Source organism: Mytilus galloprovincialis, chromosome 13 (genome assembly GCF_965363235.1).
Source record: "Mytilus galloprovincialis chromosome 13, xbMytGall1.hap1.1, whole genome shotgun sequence".
NCBI classification, from domain to species: domain Eukaryota; kingdom Metazoa; phylum Mollusca; class Bivalvia; order Mytilida; family Mytilidae; genus Mytilus; species Mytilus galloprovincialis.
The window spans coordinates 71,098,557-71,116,225 of NC_134850.1; the positions used below are offsets into that span (position 1 = coordinate 71,098,557).

At 31.7% G+C, this 17,669-nt stretch overlaps 1 protein-coding gene across 1 annotated transcript; it reads left to right on the forward strand.

Annotated features, from left to right (window-relative positions):
* The first annotated feature begins 14,636 nt into the window (after positions 1 to 14,636).
* On the forward strand, positions 14,637 to 17,365 carry LOC143056817 (toll-like receptor 4). Its single transcript, XM_076229980.1, has one exon. The coding sequence runs from the start codon at positions 14,718 to 14,720 to the stop codon at positions 16,935 to 16,937; it is 2,220 nt and encodes a 739-aa protein (XP_076086095.1). The 5' UTR covers positions 14,637 to 14,717; the 3' UTR covers positions 16,938 to 17,365.
* Positions 17,366 to 17,669: the final 304 nt, after the last annotated feature.

Sequence of the window (17,669 nt, forward strand, 5' to 3'; positions counted from 1 at the left end):
CGTGAAAGGAATCAGAGCTTTGCATGAGGGAGATACATTCCTTAATTTATAAATTATTTAAATTATTTAAATTCACTGCAATGCTTCATATGAACTTACTTTGATACCAGTTCTTTTTGCAGGACATCCACATTTACATGTACATGTACACCAGTGATTATAATGCTGCCCTTTCTTTTCATTTGGAAACAAGCTAAAATTATAAATTTTAATTTAATCAAAAAGTCCAGACAAAAACTAGATGTAATAAGAACTGACGCTCACTAATTTAAACTTTTTTACTTTTGAGAGAATGGAAACAATATATAAACAAACAACAGAAAGAACAACAGTGTAACTTATAAATATATGTATATTATGAACTTCTCAAATGAAAGAACCATTCTGCAGTGTATCCCAAACTGTCTGACAAACAAAATAATAGACAAAAAAATCATTCGGACAGACAGAACTCTAAGTTTTTTTGGTTGAATATACAGTAGAAAAGTTCAAATTTCTTTTTCAGACACTCAAACAGTTTGGCATAGACTGTATAGTGCTGTCTAAAGTTTAAAAAACTAGATGTGTCAAAGCGACACGAATGGCCCCGTCTCAAAAAGTTGAAAAATCTGCAATTTCAGTAATACATGTGGACACAAACATGATGGCAGTTTCAAAATCTGGAGGCGTATAGAAAACAAGTCTGTATAACAATGATTTTCAACAATTTATCAAAATTCCATAGCCTGTAATTTCGTCAAAATTAGCCGAGCAGAACAAACTTAAACTTGATCTGTAACTCATCTTGGTTAACTCACATGCCAAAAATCATCCCAATATCTGAAAGAGTTTAGAAAAAAGTCTGTATAACTCTGATTTTTCAACAATTTATCAAAGCCCAAAGCCTGTAATTTAGGCAAAAATTAGAGGTGCGGAATGAAACTTAAACCTAATCTGTAACTCATCATGATTAACTTACATACCAAAAATTAACCCAAAATCTGAAAGAGTTTAGAAAAAAGTCCGTATAACTGTGATTTTCAACAATTTATCAAAGTCCAAAGCCCGTAATTTTGCCAAAATTAGCAGAGCAGAACAAAACTTAAACTTGATCTGTAACTCCTCATGGTTAATTTACATACCAAAATTCAGCCCAATATCTGAAGGCATTTAGAAAAAAAAATCCGTATAATGGTTTGTTGCGGAATGACGGAATGACAGAATAAATAAATTACGGAATTTCGGAATTACGGACAAGGGTAAAACTATATGGCACCGACAACTTCGTTGCAGTGCCATAAAAACATTTAGGCATTAACTCCTGTTTATTAAATCTTGATTTGCTGTTTCATAGGCAAAATTGTTAAAATACAAAATTTAGAGGCAATATTAGCTCATGAACATAACATGCTGTCATTTGTGTTAACCATCCATACTTCATGCATTTAATAAAAGAACAGGGTTTCAATGTACCTCGCCAATTGATGGATATATAAAATTTGCTGTCAAAAAGCAATAAGTACAAACAATTTGTATGGTCTTTTAACCTTTTTCATAAATTATAAATAATCTACAAGAAATGTAAACATGTAATTAGGTATGCTGGAAAGCCTTCTTGAAAGCTATTTAAAATTTTTGCTTTGACGTCTTTCTACGACTTAATGCGTAAATAAAATAAAATATAACAGCTTTCAAGACTTCATAATTATTTGGACTATATACATTAGTTTTGTACGTATACGATAACTTATGTACCTGATTTTTACAGTACTTATTTTGTATTAAAGATTTTTGGTTACAAATGTACACTGTTACATTGTCAGCATTTTGAAAGTTTGTCTATTTCAAATTTCTTAAAATAAAGATTTTCAAACATGAAATATTGTGATCATTGTTCATGTTGTTGCCTTGGTACTTTTTCTGTGCCAAAATTTTAAGTACAAATCAAGTACTGCAATAGCTAAATATTAAAATAATTTTAAAGTAAAGAAATAGTACTTAATATTAAAAGTAAATTTCCAGTACTTTTGATTTTAAGTACAGAAATGTAATATACTGTAATATACAATGTAATAGGATGTGATGCTGGAAAAGGTCACTTTTTAAAGCTTGAAAATATGGGAACAGGTGGGGAAAACTATCAGATATATACATGTATGATAAGGTAGACAAAGTTCCAATTACTTGTACATGAAAAGCACTGTAAATTTTAGTAGCTGAAAGTAAAACGTAAGATCACAAAAATACTGAACTTAGAGGAAAATCAATTCGGAAAGTCCATAATCACATGGCAAAATCAAATAACAAAACGCATCAAAAAAGAATTAATAAGAACTGTCATATTCCTAACTTGGTACAGGCATTTCAAATGTAGAAAATGGTGGATCAATTCTGGTTTTAAAGCGCTAACCCTCTCACTTTGATGACAGTCTCTTCAAATTCCGTTATACTTACATTGAACAGAATCTTAGCCTTAAATGTTCCACTTTTCCAACACACACACCAAGAAACCCCACCAATATAGGAAAAGTTTACCTACAATTTTACTTATGCAATATAGGAAAAGATATACATTTTTTAAGATCTGAATTAAATGAAAAGGATTGGATAACAGAACCCAAGTGACAACCTGGCCCCTATCTATTTTAAGTATTGAAGTTCCCCCCACCCCTCAGTCCACCCAGAGTTCAACAAAAATGTACACTTGTATGAAAATTTGTCAGCCATTAGGCCTACTTTACTGGGAAAAATTTGGTTAATTATATAGAGAATCACTGAAGCTTCACCAGAAGGGGCCACCACTTATGAAAATGTATGGATCCGCCACTTTTTAATAGGTGAAATCGCACAGGTGAACTTTGTTCAGATTATTCAGAGTACATCTAAGGTTATTCTAATGAAAATTTCAGCTAAATACCAAATGTGTAAATACGTTTATTGATCCCCCCTTTTTCAAAGTTTAACTTAATATCTCTAAAGGGTTTACGAATATTGTTATTTGGGATGTATTTGTAGCTTAATCTTGTAATATCCTCATTATAGATAATGAAACGGATTACCAAATTCAGTTATACTTATAAATTATGTTTCGTTCCCAGGTTTCGTCTAGTTAACCAACAAGTCACCCATTTCAATTAATATGCTTATTAGTAGACATAGAAGTAGAAGTAGAATCTATTTCTGTCCATTCTTAAAACTTAAAAAAGCACAGCTTAAGGTGGCACGGTAGTATTTGCATTCCAGAATTTAAGTTGCTCTTTTGTGTACCCTACTTAGGTCAATGTATCTAAACAGTGTGATTGGACAAAAAATACAGTATCAATTGAACATACTTTCCCAAACTGAGAGATGAATCAGAAAAATATGAAATAATTTTATATACAGATGAAAATGAATTTTTGAGATTTTTTTTTTTAATTTTGTATTCACTGCACCATAAAAGAACTAAAATTACTAGTGGCCTTATGTTTTTAAAAACAGCAACAAAAGTAAACGGTCATGATACCAAGGATTTGTATTACTATACAAATCCTTGATGATACATATTCAAATTCATTTCTGAATAGTAAAATTAAAGGACTTCAGTTAACTGTGAATGTAGATTTTTTTGCAGTGTTGGAAAGGGGTGAAAAATTTAAAAAGGCTATCATTATCCCTTATGGACCAGGACATACTACCGTGCCACCTGCAGACGATCGCGTGAGCGTCCATGGATTTGCATCATAGTGTACAAAACGTAAACGGTGACAAGATTTCCGGGTTTTCCGAGTTTTCGAACTCGACGTGCCAAGTACGTAAAATGAGGGTTCGGATCCAAAATTAGGGATTTAAGAATAGAGAATAATGACAAAAAAATGCAGAATAAAAAATAAATAAAAAATAAAGAACAGATAGTATGAAAAGCAGAAATATAGAATCAAGAAAATGGGGTTATTAAGAAGAAAGAAAAACTTTATAGAACACACTAGAAAATATTTATTCGTATTATTATTCATTAATCATAACTTATTCACTTATTTTGCATTCTAATCAATTCAAAATAAAAAAAAAAGCTCTGTTGTAGGGGTGACACGCTTTTATACTAATTTTGACATTTTCTCCAAACATTTTTTTAATGTCTTTTAAAACATATGAAAACATATGAAAATCATATGTTTTTCATATGTTTACAAACATATGTTTACACATGTCATTAAACATATGAAAACATATGTTTGCTTACATATGTAAACATATGATTGTAAACATATGTTTATCATATGTTTGTCCAAAACATATGAACAACATATGTTGCAATTTTTCCTGTGTAGGTGCAACATATTCTCGTTATGTTGAAGACCAATTGTGTCCTTATGCTATTTTCTGCTCTTGGGTCGGATTGCTGTCTCTTTGACACATTCCCCTTTTCAATCTTAATTTTATAAAGTAAACTATAATTATTCTCATTTCATCGATTCAAATTCCATTATATTTCTATTTCTTTAGGCTTAATGCTGATATAATAACATAAAAAAAGTTAGTACGACAGACGAAAAGGTGAACGTAAAAGTCTAAAGACTTATTACTACATTGTACAACAGAGTAGATGTTGATGAATACCTTGACCAAAGCTTCATTGTACTAAGAACGGTAACGCTAAGAGCGTATTTCATATAGTTATGTTACTTTTTTAGATTTGTTCAATATGAATTTATCTAAATATATTCTATTCTAGAAATTACCACTTAATCCTAAAATTTTGAGACAAATTGTGCAAATACCAATACTTTTATCCGTAATTTTTTTTTTAAAGAGCAAAAGATACACAAACAGCTTACACGATCAGGGTTTATGTGGCTTGACATCCAGTTTAATGAATCATAACTTAGTTTTTAGAAGTGCATTTTACACAGACATTATAAAAGATGCCGTATTAATTCTAAAGTACATACTCATACTATAAACCATGTTGTGTTTGATAAGCGTGAATATAAATGAACAATGAAGGAGAACAGTTAAAACACATTCTTTAAATTGACAAAACACTGATCCTTTTCAGTAAGATTTACGGTAACTTTTTACAGCGGTTGTTAGAGTTAACTTGAAAGGCGTATTGCTATTTGTTGAACAAAACAATGGAATTTATAACAATTATTTGGTCATTTTTATAAATTTCCTGTTTACAAAATTATTTTGATCTGAGTGTCACTGATGAGTCTTATGTAGACAAAACGTGCGTCTGGCATATTACATTATAATCCTGGTACCTTTTATAACTATTAAAACACATACAAGACTAACAACAGCCAAGTACATACGATGATCCAACTTGCGGATGTGTTTGATAAGCATGAATTCAAATAAACAATTGTATTTAGCACATTTTTAAAAAACAATTCTTTAATTTGACAAAAAACAGTAATCTTTTTGTGTAACTTTCACGATAAGTTTTTACAGCAATTGTTATTGAAAAGTTGATAGGCGTATTGACATCTGTTTTACGGGAAATATATAGCATTACATATGGGCAATATCAAGCAGAAGTTACTTTGTTCCTTTATGTGAAACCACAATGACAATTGACGATTTCCTTACCAATCGGTCGACTAGATGGTCTACAAGAGTTTTGAAAGCGGTATTCGGTAAAAAGTTGGTTTTTTTTATAGATCAGACTGCTAGTTTTTCTGTTTGAAATGTTTTACACAAGTCATTTGAAAGCCATTTTTATGATAAAAAAAGATGTGGTATGATTTTCAATGAGACAACTCTCCACAAGAGACCAAAATGACATAGAAATTAACAGCTATAGGTCAGCTCACGGCCTTCAACAATGAGCAAATCACATACTGCATAGTCAGCGATAACTGGCCCCGAAATGACAATGTAAAACAATTCAAACGAGAAAACTTGTTTTAAAAAATGAACGAAAAACAAATATGTCACACATAAACAAACGACTAGGGACGGGCACATACATACATAATGTGGCGGGGTTAAACATTTAAGCGGGATCCCAATCCTCCTCCTAACCTGGGACAGTGGTATAACTGTTAAGTCTGCTTTAAAGCAAGTGCTCCGTGTTGAAGGCCATATGTTGACCTATTTGTTCTAATTAACATTGTGACTTGGATTGAGTCTTGTGTCATTTGCACTCATATCACATCTTCTTATTTCTACCAGATGATTTGAACATCTTCTGATTTTAAAAGCACTGTAATAAATGTGTTTTTATTAAAATAATCTAAAGAGTGTTGGTTACTAAAAGCTACAAACTTGTAAGACTTATCTACCGAACGCCCTGTACTGTAATAAGCGCGATAAACATAAAATTTAAGGAATACATTGTAGTTGTAAATTCATCTATGCTCAAATTGTATGTCAAGTATTTATCTTAATACAGGCGCATCCAATATATGTTAGGAGTCAGGTGTAACATGTACATAAATTGCATGTACATGTATTATCACTGAACTAGTATACTCATTTGTTTAGGGGACATTTGAAGGACGACTCCAGGTGTGGGAGTTTATAGCTACATTGAAACCCATTGGTGGCCTTCGGCTGTTGTCTGCTCTATGGTCGGGTTTTTGTCGCTTTGACACATTCCCCATTTCCATTCTCAATTTTATTTTCTGCAAATTCGATTTTGTAATAAATAAACTAGTTTACACTTTATACAAACTCCTCCAACTTGATGTTTTTAAGATGAACAATTTGTATACATGTACCATGTTTTATGGTCAAATCTGGAATTTTGACCCCTATTGCATGTCTTTTTTCAGCTAGTTCTTTCAATACATTACGTTATTTTAACATATATGTACTGTAAATTCTAAAAACATTGCTTTCATTTATAAATTGTCATTTTGTCATTTTGGATTAAGATGCGATTCTAATTTTTGCGATATTGAGAAAAATTTCGTTTAATTCTTATAAAAAAAGATCAAAATGCGAGTTTAAATTGTTTTGATTATAACTCTGTAACATTTGTTGCAATAATAAAAACACCAAGTAATTTCTGAATTTTGATAAGACTAAGTCATTAATTCGAACCTTTATCTTTGTTTGCTTGTGAAGGTTTTTTAAAAAAAATCTGTAAAGTGCAGGTTGTTACTTGGAAATAGAATTAATCTGCATACTAACTCGATCTAATCCAGGGACGTTACTTAGATTTAAAACTCATACTAAATACCAATCTCTTAATGATAAAGAAGATGGAAATCTCGCGGAAGTATTTAGAGAATTTAAATCCTTACAAATTACCATTGTTTTTTGTTTTTTTTTTTGTATTTTTTATAAGAAGTCAAAAAAAGATAAAAGTACACTGTAGTCATCAAGATAAAAAAGAGAAGCAAAAGATACTAGAGGGATATTTAAACTCATAGATCAAAAATAAACTGACAACGTCATGGCTAAAAATAAAAAGACAAACAGACAAATAATAGTACAGAAGACACAACAAAGAAAACTAAGTTTTGAAAGCGGTATTCGGAAAAATGTTTTTTTTATATATTTCAGACCGTTAGTTTTCCTGTTTTAAATGTTTTACACATGTCATTTGAAAGCCATTTTTATACAAACAAACAAAAGAAGATGTGGTATGATTGCCAATGCGACAACTCTCCACAAGAGACCAAATGACACAGAAATTACCAACAGTAGGTCCGCGTACGGCCTTCAGCAATGAGCAAAGCACACACCGCATAGTCAGCAATAACTGGCCCCGAAATGACAATGTAAAACAATTCAAACGAGAAAACTAACGGCCTTGTTTTAATTTTACAGGCTTCTGACTTGGGACAGGCACATACATACATAATGTGGCGGGGTTAAACATTTTTATTGGGATCCCAACCCTCCCCTAACCTGGGACAGTGGTATAACAGATGAGTCTGCTTTGTATCAAGGGCTCCGTATTCAAGGACATATTTTAACCTATTTGTTCTAATTTATATTGTGACTTGGATGGAGAATTGGGGCATTTGCACTCATACCATATCTTCTTATTTCTACCAAATGATTTGAACATCTTCTGATTTTAATAGCACTGTAATTTTTTTATTAAAAAAATCTTAAGAGTGTTGGTTACTAAAATCTATAAAGAAGTAAGACTTATCTATCGAACACCATCTATGTATAGTAATAGAGGTAGTTGTAAATCTTCATACCAGCAGAATACTTCAGTAACAATGACGCTCGTTTTGATTGCAAATGACTGTATGCATCTGAAAACATGCTAACAAAATTAAAGGGTTCTGTTGAGGTACAATTAATCGTCAATATATTGAATCTGAGTTTGACATTATAACAACATCAAATAATCGATTCGTTATTTGGTATACATCAGTAGTGGTCGAAATTAGACACTTGTTAAGCAAACACCTTTAATAGTAATACAAAGTTTTCCTATTCCCATACTTTATCCTAAAATGGCATCAGTTTAGTTAACATCAGATACCTGATCAGCATACACGATCCACGTTAACCCTTAAATTATTATTTTTTCGCATGCATTGACATTTCTGTATGACCCACTTATTTCAATTAACGCAAGTAAAAGAATCGTAAATTATGAGTTATCACACATCACTAAACATACAACAAAAATACAATGTTTGTATAAGAACTTACAAAAAAATGTCTTGCAGAGGAGTTTGAAAAGAATGTTTTTGGAAACTTAAAAACTTTCTTTAATTTGACAATAACAATTACCTTTCTCATGTACGATTGACGGACGATAAAACTTATAAATGGTTGATATGGTTTAAATGGCATATTGAGATCTGTTTTGACGCAATGCGTAGCATTTAACTTGAGTTAAAATGTTTCTTTACTTCTGTATGTAGCTAAACAACGCACATTAGCCATCGTAAACAATACATGTGAAACTTAAATATTGTACTTGACGCAAGTAGTATTCGTTGTTAACGGAAGAGTAGATAACAAAAATAAAAGACTTAAAAAGATACATAAAGACAAAACCATACGAAATATGTAAGGAATTATACTGATAGTATAAATATAAACAATGTTCTACATGTTGGTTTTTATTGCATTGAAAGTTTCTAAATGTACTTATTGATATTAAAAATCTGACATGGGTAAGCATCAAACGAATGTTCTTTTAAAGGTCACCAAAGATACCAGATCAATAGTAATGAACTACGCCAAACGTACTGTTTATGTACATATGCTCATTTGGGGCATTCGGATCAAAACAGTTAGACGGTTGTATGAATTAACAGAGAGTGTTAGTAACCTAAATATACCAATGTGGAAAACGGATTTTGCTAAAGTTATCTATGTAAAGAAACAGAAATTTACAGAATCAATGGTCGTTCATGTCAACACTGAGTCACTGACTACTAGGCTGGTGAAACCATCGACGGATAAGGGCTAAACACAAATGGTTTCGACCAGCGATTCACAGTCGTTTTTTAAAAATACCAGGTTTTTACCTAAATAAATTTTTCGCCGAGATCAAACTCATCATCATGATCATTGCCGCTTGAATTGAACTAATTTTTGAAAAGTTATGATAACCAAACGTTGAAATAAATGTTGTGCCTTTGAGTAGAAAGACCTTGGTTGTTTTAAATGAAATCTATATTGTATATGTTATTACACTTTTACAATCTAACCCCGCCGCCATATAAAATGAATAGTTTCTGCAATGAGAGTACAATTGTTATAACAATTCAAACTACCAATAGAAACAATGTTAAAATTGGACAGGATAGCACATGTTAAAACAAGTCTTACCACCTACATACCATGCAACGTCTTATGATCTCCCAACATATATAGTTATTAGATACTCTATCGTATAGAATGAAACTTCAGCATGCAGACGGTTACTGGCTGTACATTTTCAAAACGCTGAGTGAAACGGATAACTTTAAACATTCATCTCACTGCATACAATCCGAGTATGTTTTGTATTACAATAGATCTTTAAATTATAAGACATCGTTTTATTCGTAAATGAACCAACGTGCATGTGATTATAAATATTTATTAATTTATTTCATACAACATAAACTTCTTTTCAGATAAAGTTTCTTAATTAACAACACTTGCACTCTCAGAGTTTATGATGATTGTCAAATATTATTTGAAATGTCACCTTTTAACTATCTTGTATGATTATAATCTAAAAACGTAAAGTTAACTAGAACATAACATCGATAATATCACTGTATTTCTATACTGTATTCATTTTTTTTAACGACAAATATATGTGACGTATAAAATTTTCTGACTTTAGACACACGTATCAATGAATGTGTTTGTAGATAAAAAAATTTGTGTTCTGTTAAATTTTCCCTTTTTAAATTGTAACACGATGATGACTGCTGTACCCATATTTTGACTATTTTATTTATTATGTCTGTTTAGTTCACGCATCATTGTAAATATAACGGCATTTGATGAGACTGTCATCAAAGTGAGAGGTTAAGCGCTATAAAACCAGGTTTAATCCGCTATTTTTTACATTTTAAAATGCCTGTACCAAGTCATAAATAAGACAGCTTTTGTCCATAATATTTTATGTTTTGTCATTTGATTTTGCCATGTGATTATGGACTTTCCGATTAGATTTTCCTCTGAGTTCAGTATTTTTGTGATTTTACTTTTTTTCAAATCTTTACTATACACAGCAATTATTTTGAGGAATTTCTTAACGGCAATAACAAAAAGGTAAGAAACGACTATAATACAAGTTGCATTCGTATAGTCCAGATCTTGGCTTGCTGATATAATTTGCTGTTGACAAATTTAAATACAACCTTGAAAACATCTGTGAAAACCATAATTGAAGGCCAATAACTCAGTCTCTGAATTTCTGTGTTGGTATTTTTATACTTCAATTTGTCATATGATAATTTTTGGTTGGGTTTTTCTCTTTGCATTGTCAGCTAGTTTTCTACTTAAGAAAGGAATATTCCCTTGATGTTTTCATCTCTCCTCTTCGCGCTAATAACAAACAAAGCTTAAACGGGAAAAAAGCCAGAAGGGCATCTATAATTAGAAGATTTCAAGTAATACTTTGTTTATTTATTTCAATGAAAATCATTATATGTCCTATTGTACTTCCCTTAATTGAAAACAAAACAGTTTGGTTTTATTATAATCTATTGTTTGACTGTCAATATTTCATCTGACGAACAGGATTTTATTTTTGTAATACATTCTGAACACTTTTCAAAATTATATACAATATTCGCTTTGACCATTCCATGGAAAACATGATTAATAAACTAAGGCGAAAAACAATAATTGATGTCCAAACAAACATGCAAGGAATGTAAAATATTGATAAGGATACTGTAGAATAGTTATCCAGGTACCAAGATTATAATTTAGTACGCCAGACGCGCGTTTCGTCTACATAAGACTCATCAGTGACGCTCATATCAAAATATATATAAAGCCAAACAAGTACAAAGTTGAAGAGCATTGAGCATTTGTTGAGTATCCAAAATTCTAAAAAGTGGTGCCAAATACAGCTAAGGTAATCTAGAGAAGAGAAACTAATTTGTAAACGTTGTTGGATAACATCTTTTTAATTTTCTTCGACTAGCATTCATCTTTCTGTTGACCGGTTAAGTATTGTCTTTCTGCTAAATGGGAAAAAAGAGAAATACAATTATTTTTCAACAAAAGGTCAGGCATGATATGCAAAGTGCTAAACATCAATATTTTTCAAAATCTAATGTAATATTAGGACGAGCCAAACACAGAACTGTTCATATGTTTTGCTTGATCTGAAGGAGACCAGTCCACAGAGCCTGATGTCAAAAGCAGACCTTCACTTGGGTCCGGTCTGGAGAAGACATGTTAGTAGTAATAGAGCATAAAAAATGACCTAGATCTGTCTTACGATGCATTTTACTTGTTAGTCCTCAAAAATATTTTTTATAGTCAACTGTGGAAACAGTCAACTTATCTGCTCAATATGATAGTTTGTACATGTTAGGACCGAACCAACCTGTACTTCTATGTAAATAAAACGTTTCAATTGTTCATTGTGTTCCCGGTCTAATAACGTATTTGTCAAAAAACAAAGCTGATCAGGTGTGAATTGAAGTAAGACATTGTGTTTTGTGGTATAGTTATATATATTATGCTATTGTAAAAGAAAGGTGAATATCCATTATTTCTACTAACAGATTGTTATCGTCAATCGAGGTAAAGTATATGTTTTTTTTTTTCTTTTATGCTTTTATTCTTTTATTTCACTTTTCTTTCAATTTCTCCTCCTTTTATTGTATTACATTCGAGTACCATGTACATTATTGATGCCAGCGAGGCAATTTATGTATAAAAATCAAAATTAACTTTGCTAAAAACATTTTTTTGTACTGCAGTTTTAATTGTCTGTACACTCCAATTAATCATGAGATGTGGTATAATTGCCAATAAATTAACTCTCCACAAATGACCAAATGACACAGAAATTAACAACTATAGGGCAACGTACTGCCTTCAACAATGAACAAAGTCCATACCTCATAATCAGCTGTAAAAGGTCCCAAAATGACTATGTATAACAATTCAAACGATAAAACTAACGGTCTAATTTATGTACAAGAAATGAACGAAAAACAACCACGATAACCACTGGATTTCAGGCTCGTGACTTTGGACAGGCACATACATAACGAAAGTGTCGGGGTTAACATGTTAGCGGGATTATTATACTCCCCCTAACCTGGGACAGTGGTGTAACATTACAACTTAAGAACGAAGTATAAAAATCAGTTGAAAAAGGCTTAACTCATCAGTTGGATAAAAAAAACAAATATTACAAATACAAGCGGACGTGCCTTGATTGTGTGTATGCATGTTTCTATGCCCTAATAGTGTATGTGTGTATTTCTATGCCCTGGTGTCGTTATGTGCGTATTTTCATGCCCTGATGGTGTATGTGCGTATGTCCATGCCCGAACGTTGTCTGTGAGTGTTACTATCTCCTTAGGGTGCCCAAGTGTGTTTAATGTACTGATGGTGTATGTGTTTTTCTATGTCCTAAAGTTATCGGCGCGTGTTGGTATCCGAACGTGTTTCTATTCTCTGATGGTGTCTGAGAGTGGTTAGATGCTCTGAAGCTGACGTGCATGGTTTTGGCCCTGTAAGTGCCTGTGTGTGTTTCAATGCTCAGAAGTGTCTGTGAGTGTTTCTATACCCTGATGGTGTTTGTATGCTTCTATGTCTTAATGGTATCTGTGATTGTTTCTATTCCCTTTTGATGGCTGTGAGTGCTTGTATACCCTAATGGTGTCTGTATTTATTTCCATGTCCTGATGATTGCTGTGTGCTTCGATGAACTTATTATGTAGCTGTGATTACGACAACAATGTAATTTGATTTTTTAATTAATTTCTATATTACAATTTTGTGGATGCAGTTAAATATACGTCATGAAGTATGTTCGAATAGGATTTTAAAAATGTATTAAATTGTGTTAAAATATGTTGAAATGAGTTTATTGTGGGAGATGTCTATTTGTTTTATAAAAGTGTTTTAAATATGACCTACTATTTACCAATAACGACCGAGATTACAAACCAGATCATAATAGCCGTGAAAACGTTTTTAAATAGAATTTTGAAAGACAAAACAATAACTAACCTTGATATTTAAACAAATGAATCATTGTTCTTTTATATACTAAACGAGACATAAACGAGTTCGTTGTAGGTCAAAGCATCACTCTTTGTTTTTATTGTATTTTCATTTGGATTTTGATCAAAAGCATATTATTTTGGCGATTCAAGCCATTTAATAAACATTAATTTCTATATTCCTAATGTTAAAAAGTTTAATTTTGATTGGCTGATACGATTGAGATAATTTACATGTCACTCTGTCATGCAGACTAATGAAAAATCTAGAGTTTGAAGAATAAAGAATTGAGTTACATCGTTTTATAAAAGACAATGCTTTGTTTCGAAGTTTTGGACTCAGAATTATTTTGCTTCACTTCTGTTGTGTAACGTAACATTTAGTTTTGTATATATTTTAGGAATATCGGTAATTCATTTGAAGAGTTGCCGCCGTCAATGAACGATTTGACTTTTGCTAACGCATTAGTACTTGCAATACGTGTACGTATTATTTTCAAATTACAATTAACCATACTTTTTGATTCTTGTGAAATTCGGATTGTCAACCTATCACTGTCTAATATAACATTACTGTTATATTTTGCAATTGTGATCGCGGAGAAACAAAGCATGTATTTCATAATTATATAATTTTTGTATCTTCTTTTTTTGTAGACAAATATGATCATCAAATCATTTCTACTTCTGAGTATTTTATTCAAAATTGTTTCATCAGACATATCATGTACAACAGAGCCAAAATGTCGTTGTATCTTACTTGATGATGGGATATATGCAGACTGTAGTGGCAGCCAATTAAACTTGTCACCTACGTTTAAAGATAACGTCACATCAATCAACCTCAGTTTCAATTATTTGAAATATCCTCCCTCAAACGAGAATTTACCAGAATGTTTGAAAAATTTAAATGTTTCAAACAATTTGATCTATACGTTATCGTTTGATACTGAGAAAATATTATTTTGGAAAATAACCGGACTCAAATTTCTAGATTTATCATCAAATAAACTCTTGATAAACGAACCGTTCTTCTTTCCAAATATATTTTCAAATTTCACGTTGTTGGAATTACTTGATATATCAGGAAATGTAATTCCCGAAAAAGGATTTCCAGAATTCGATAATGTGATGGCCCCATTAATTTCTCTGCGATTTTTATCTGTCGATATTTTTGAAAGTATTACATTTGGAAGGAGTTTTGAGAGATTATCAAATCTACAGTCACTGAGACTCACTGGTGTGTGCAATACGTCACGAACCTTTATAATTATGGAAGATTTTTTCCTATATCTCCCTTTTCTTGAATATTTAGATATTTCCACTCTTGAAGTGTGGACAAGTATGTACAATAATACCGGTTCTCCTTGCTACTGTTCTTTTACAAGTATTCACAGAGGAGCTATTGGTAAACTTACTAATTTGAAATATCTTGATATATCTAATAACCGATATCTTGGACTCTGTGGATTCCGTAATATAACGTATGATCTAAATCTTACAAACATAAAGATATTTAAAGCTAGAAATTTGTATTGCCAGGACAGTAGATCTGTCACACTGTATTGCGATGATATAAGAACTTTACGAAACACCTCTCTCGAAGAACTTTATATTGACGGAAATAATATCGATATTGGGCAGTCAGGGATTCTAACTTATTTGCCATCGTCTCTGTTAATCCTTAGTATTAGTGAGAACCGTTGGGTTGCTGGATTATACACCTATTGGCCATATGATAATTTGATTAACTTAGTTAGCATTGATATAAGTAATATGAATAATCATCAAATGTCCCAAAATGGTGCAGCACGTTTTCCTTGTTGTTTACATTTTCTAGAAGATGTCACATGTGAGAAATCGAGGATCAAGACGGTCAGCGGCGATAATACTACTGGTACGTGTTCTTACACCCCACAACACTACAACGATTATATTCAAAGTAGCAAGTCTGTAGACATTTTCGACAATCCCGATCCTTGGAGGTGTTCTTATCCCCTTGGTGATGTCGACGTGCACTATATAGTGGTTCCTGAAAATGTAAAGTCCATTGTTATGAATAATTCAAGAATGGGGTATGCAATTCGTTGGACAATATTCAATACCCTGTCGATCATTAATCTAACCTTAAGTAACAATCAATTCTATAGTTTTATTGGTCCTATATGTAACGCAACAAACCTTAAGTTTCTCGATCTTTCAGGAAATAGATGCTCTAGCCTAACTCCATATTTCCTAAATTCCTTACCGTCACTAGAAACTCTATTACTGAATAATAATCTATTAGGTCTAGCTGGAACACTGCAAAACAAAAATGCTGTCTTTGTTTTTGGTTCTCTGACTAATCTTTTATATTTAGATTTATCATCAAACAAACTATCGTTACTTTCAAAAAATATTTTTTGGAATTTGCAGAAAATAAGACTAATAAATTTAAAAGACAATTTGCTAACGGATTTTAATATCAATGTTAAACATATGCCAGATCTGACCTTAATAGATTTATCTAAAAATCAAATTCTTTACTTATCAAAAAACGCAATGGATGGCATTGGTCAACGTACAAGTTGGAAATTGAAAATTGACCTTTCCAAAAACCCGTTTATATGTTCTTGTGATTCTCGTTTATTTTTGAAATGGTTACAAAAACATCAACTTGTATTTAAAGGTTTTTCTAAATATCAATGTTCAAATTCTACAAATCATGAACCTTTAATAGATGCTGTTCTATCTCTTGACAAAACATGTTCTAGCCATACTGCATTGATAATTGCATGTCTGCTTCTGATTATTGCATTTTTGGTTTGTCTCATAATAGCTATATTATACAGAAACAAATGGAAGATAAAATACTGGTACTATATTGCTAAGCGAAATTATTTTCAATATGATTATATGCGTTTGGAAGATAGACAAAACTACAAATTTGATGTTTTCCTTTCATACGCTGATGAAGAACGAATTTTCGCTATTATGGAACTAACAAAACAACTAGAAGAGAACGAGAATTTTCGTCTGTGTATTCATGAACGTGATTTTATTCCTGGCTGCGATATCGCTGACAATATAGTCAATGCTATCCATAATAGTCGTAAAGTAATTTTCGTAGTAACTCCAGCTTTCCTAAAGTCAAAATGGTGTATATACGAACTCAATATGGCTTATATGGAATATGTTGTGTCCAGGCAAGGTGTTAATTGTATGATAATGGTTATAAAGGAAAAAATCAAAGAAAGAGACATTCCTAGAAAAATGTATGATATAATGAAAGACGAGAGTTACTTAACTTTCCCGGATGAGGAGGAAGACAAAGAAGCATTTTGGGAAAGATTGATTGATTCCTTGCGGTAGATTTGATCGTGAAATAGAATAAATAAATGTGTATGTGATAGTGAGGGGATGCGGTGATGTTGAGAGAGTGGGGATCGAACACTCACATGTGATATCAAAATTTTGTTAACAGTTTAGTAAATTAGTTAATGTAACGTATTTCAATGTGGCTTTTATAAACACTGATGGCCTAATAGAGACTTTATTCTGATAACCTTCTGTGGTTTTACACAGCTAGAGATTATCATATCGAATATCGAATTGATAGGACATACGACACGAATTTTTATTTATTGAAAATCGTCCTGACTATAATAAATAAATTATATTTTCGTTGTTTAATAATTTAGGGATATGTGGAATACAAGTTCTCCTTAAAATGTTGGTTATTGAGTGATAAAACTTAATCGATATATCAGAAACTTTGCAAGTTGCTTTTTTTGTGCCTGTATGTCACCTGATTCTTATATAAGTCAAATACGTGTAAATCAGAACTTGAGGTCTTTTCAATATATATGACGAGGAATGAAAAAATCACGTTTGTTCAAAATAACGTAAACAATAGGAAACTACTAGTACATCTCACTGTAAATGTCTACGCATCATGTAGATCAGGACTATTTATACTTCCGGACCAGATGAGATCACCCCTGTTTTCATTGGGTTTGGGTCTCTCAGTAATTGTATGTTATGTATTGTGTACTCTTATTTCTCTTTTCCTCGTGTTTTGTTTTTTGTCATGTCATTATCAAT

What these genes read in the sequence shown, in the direction of transcription:
- LOC143056817 (XM_076229980.1), top strand. Translation starts at nt 14,718, where the DNA reads ATGGCCCCATTAATTTCTCTGCGATTTTTATCTGTCGATATTTTTGAA.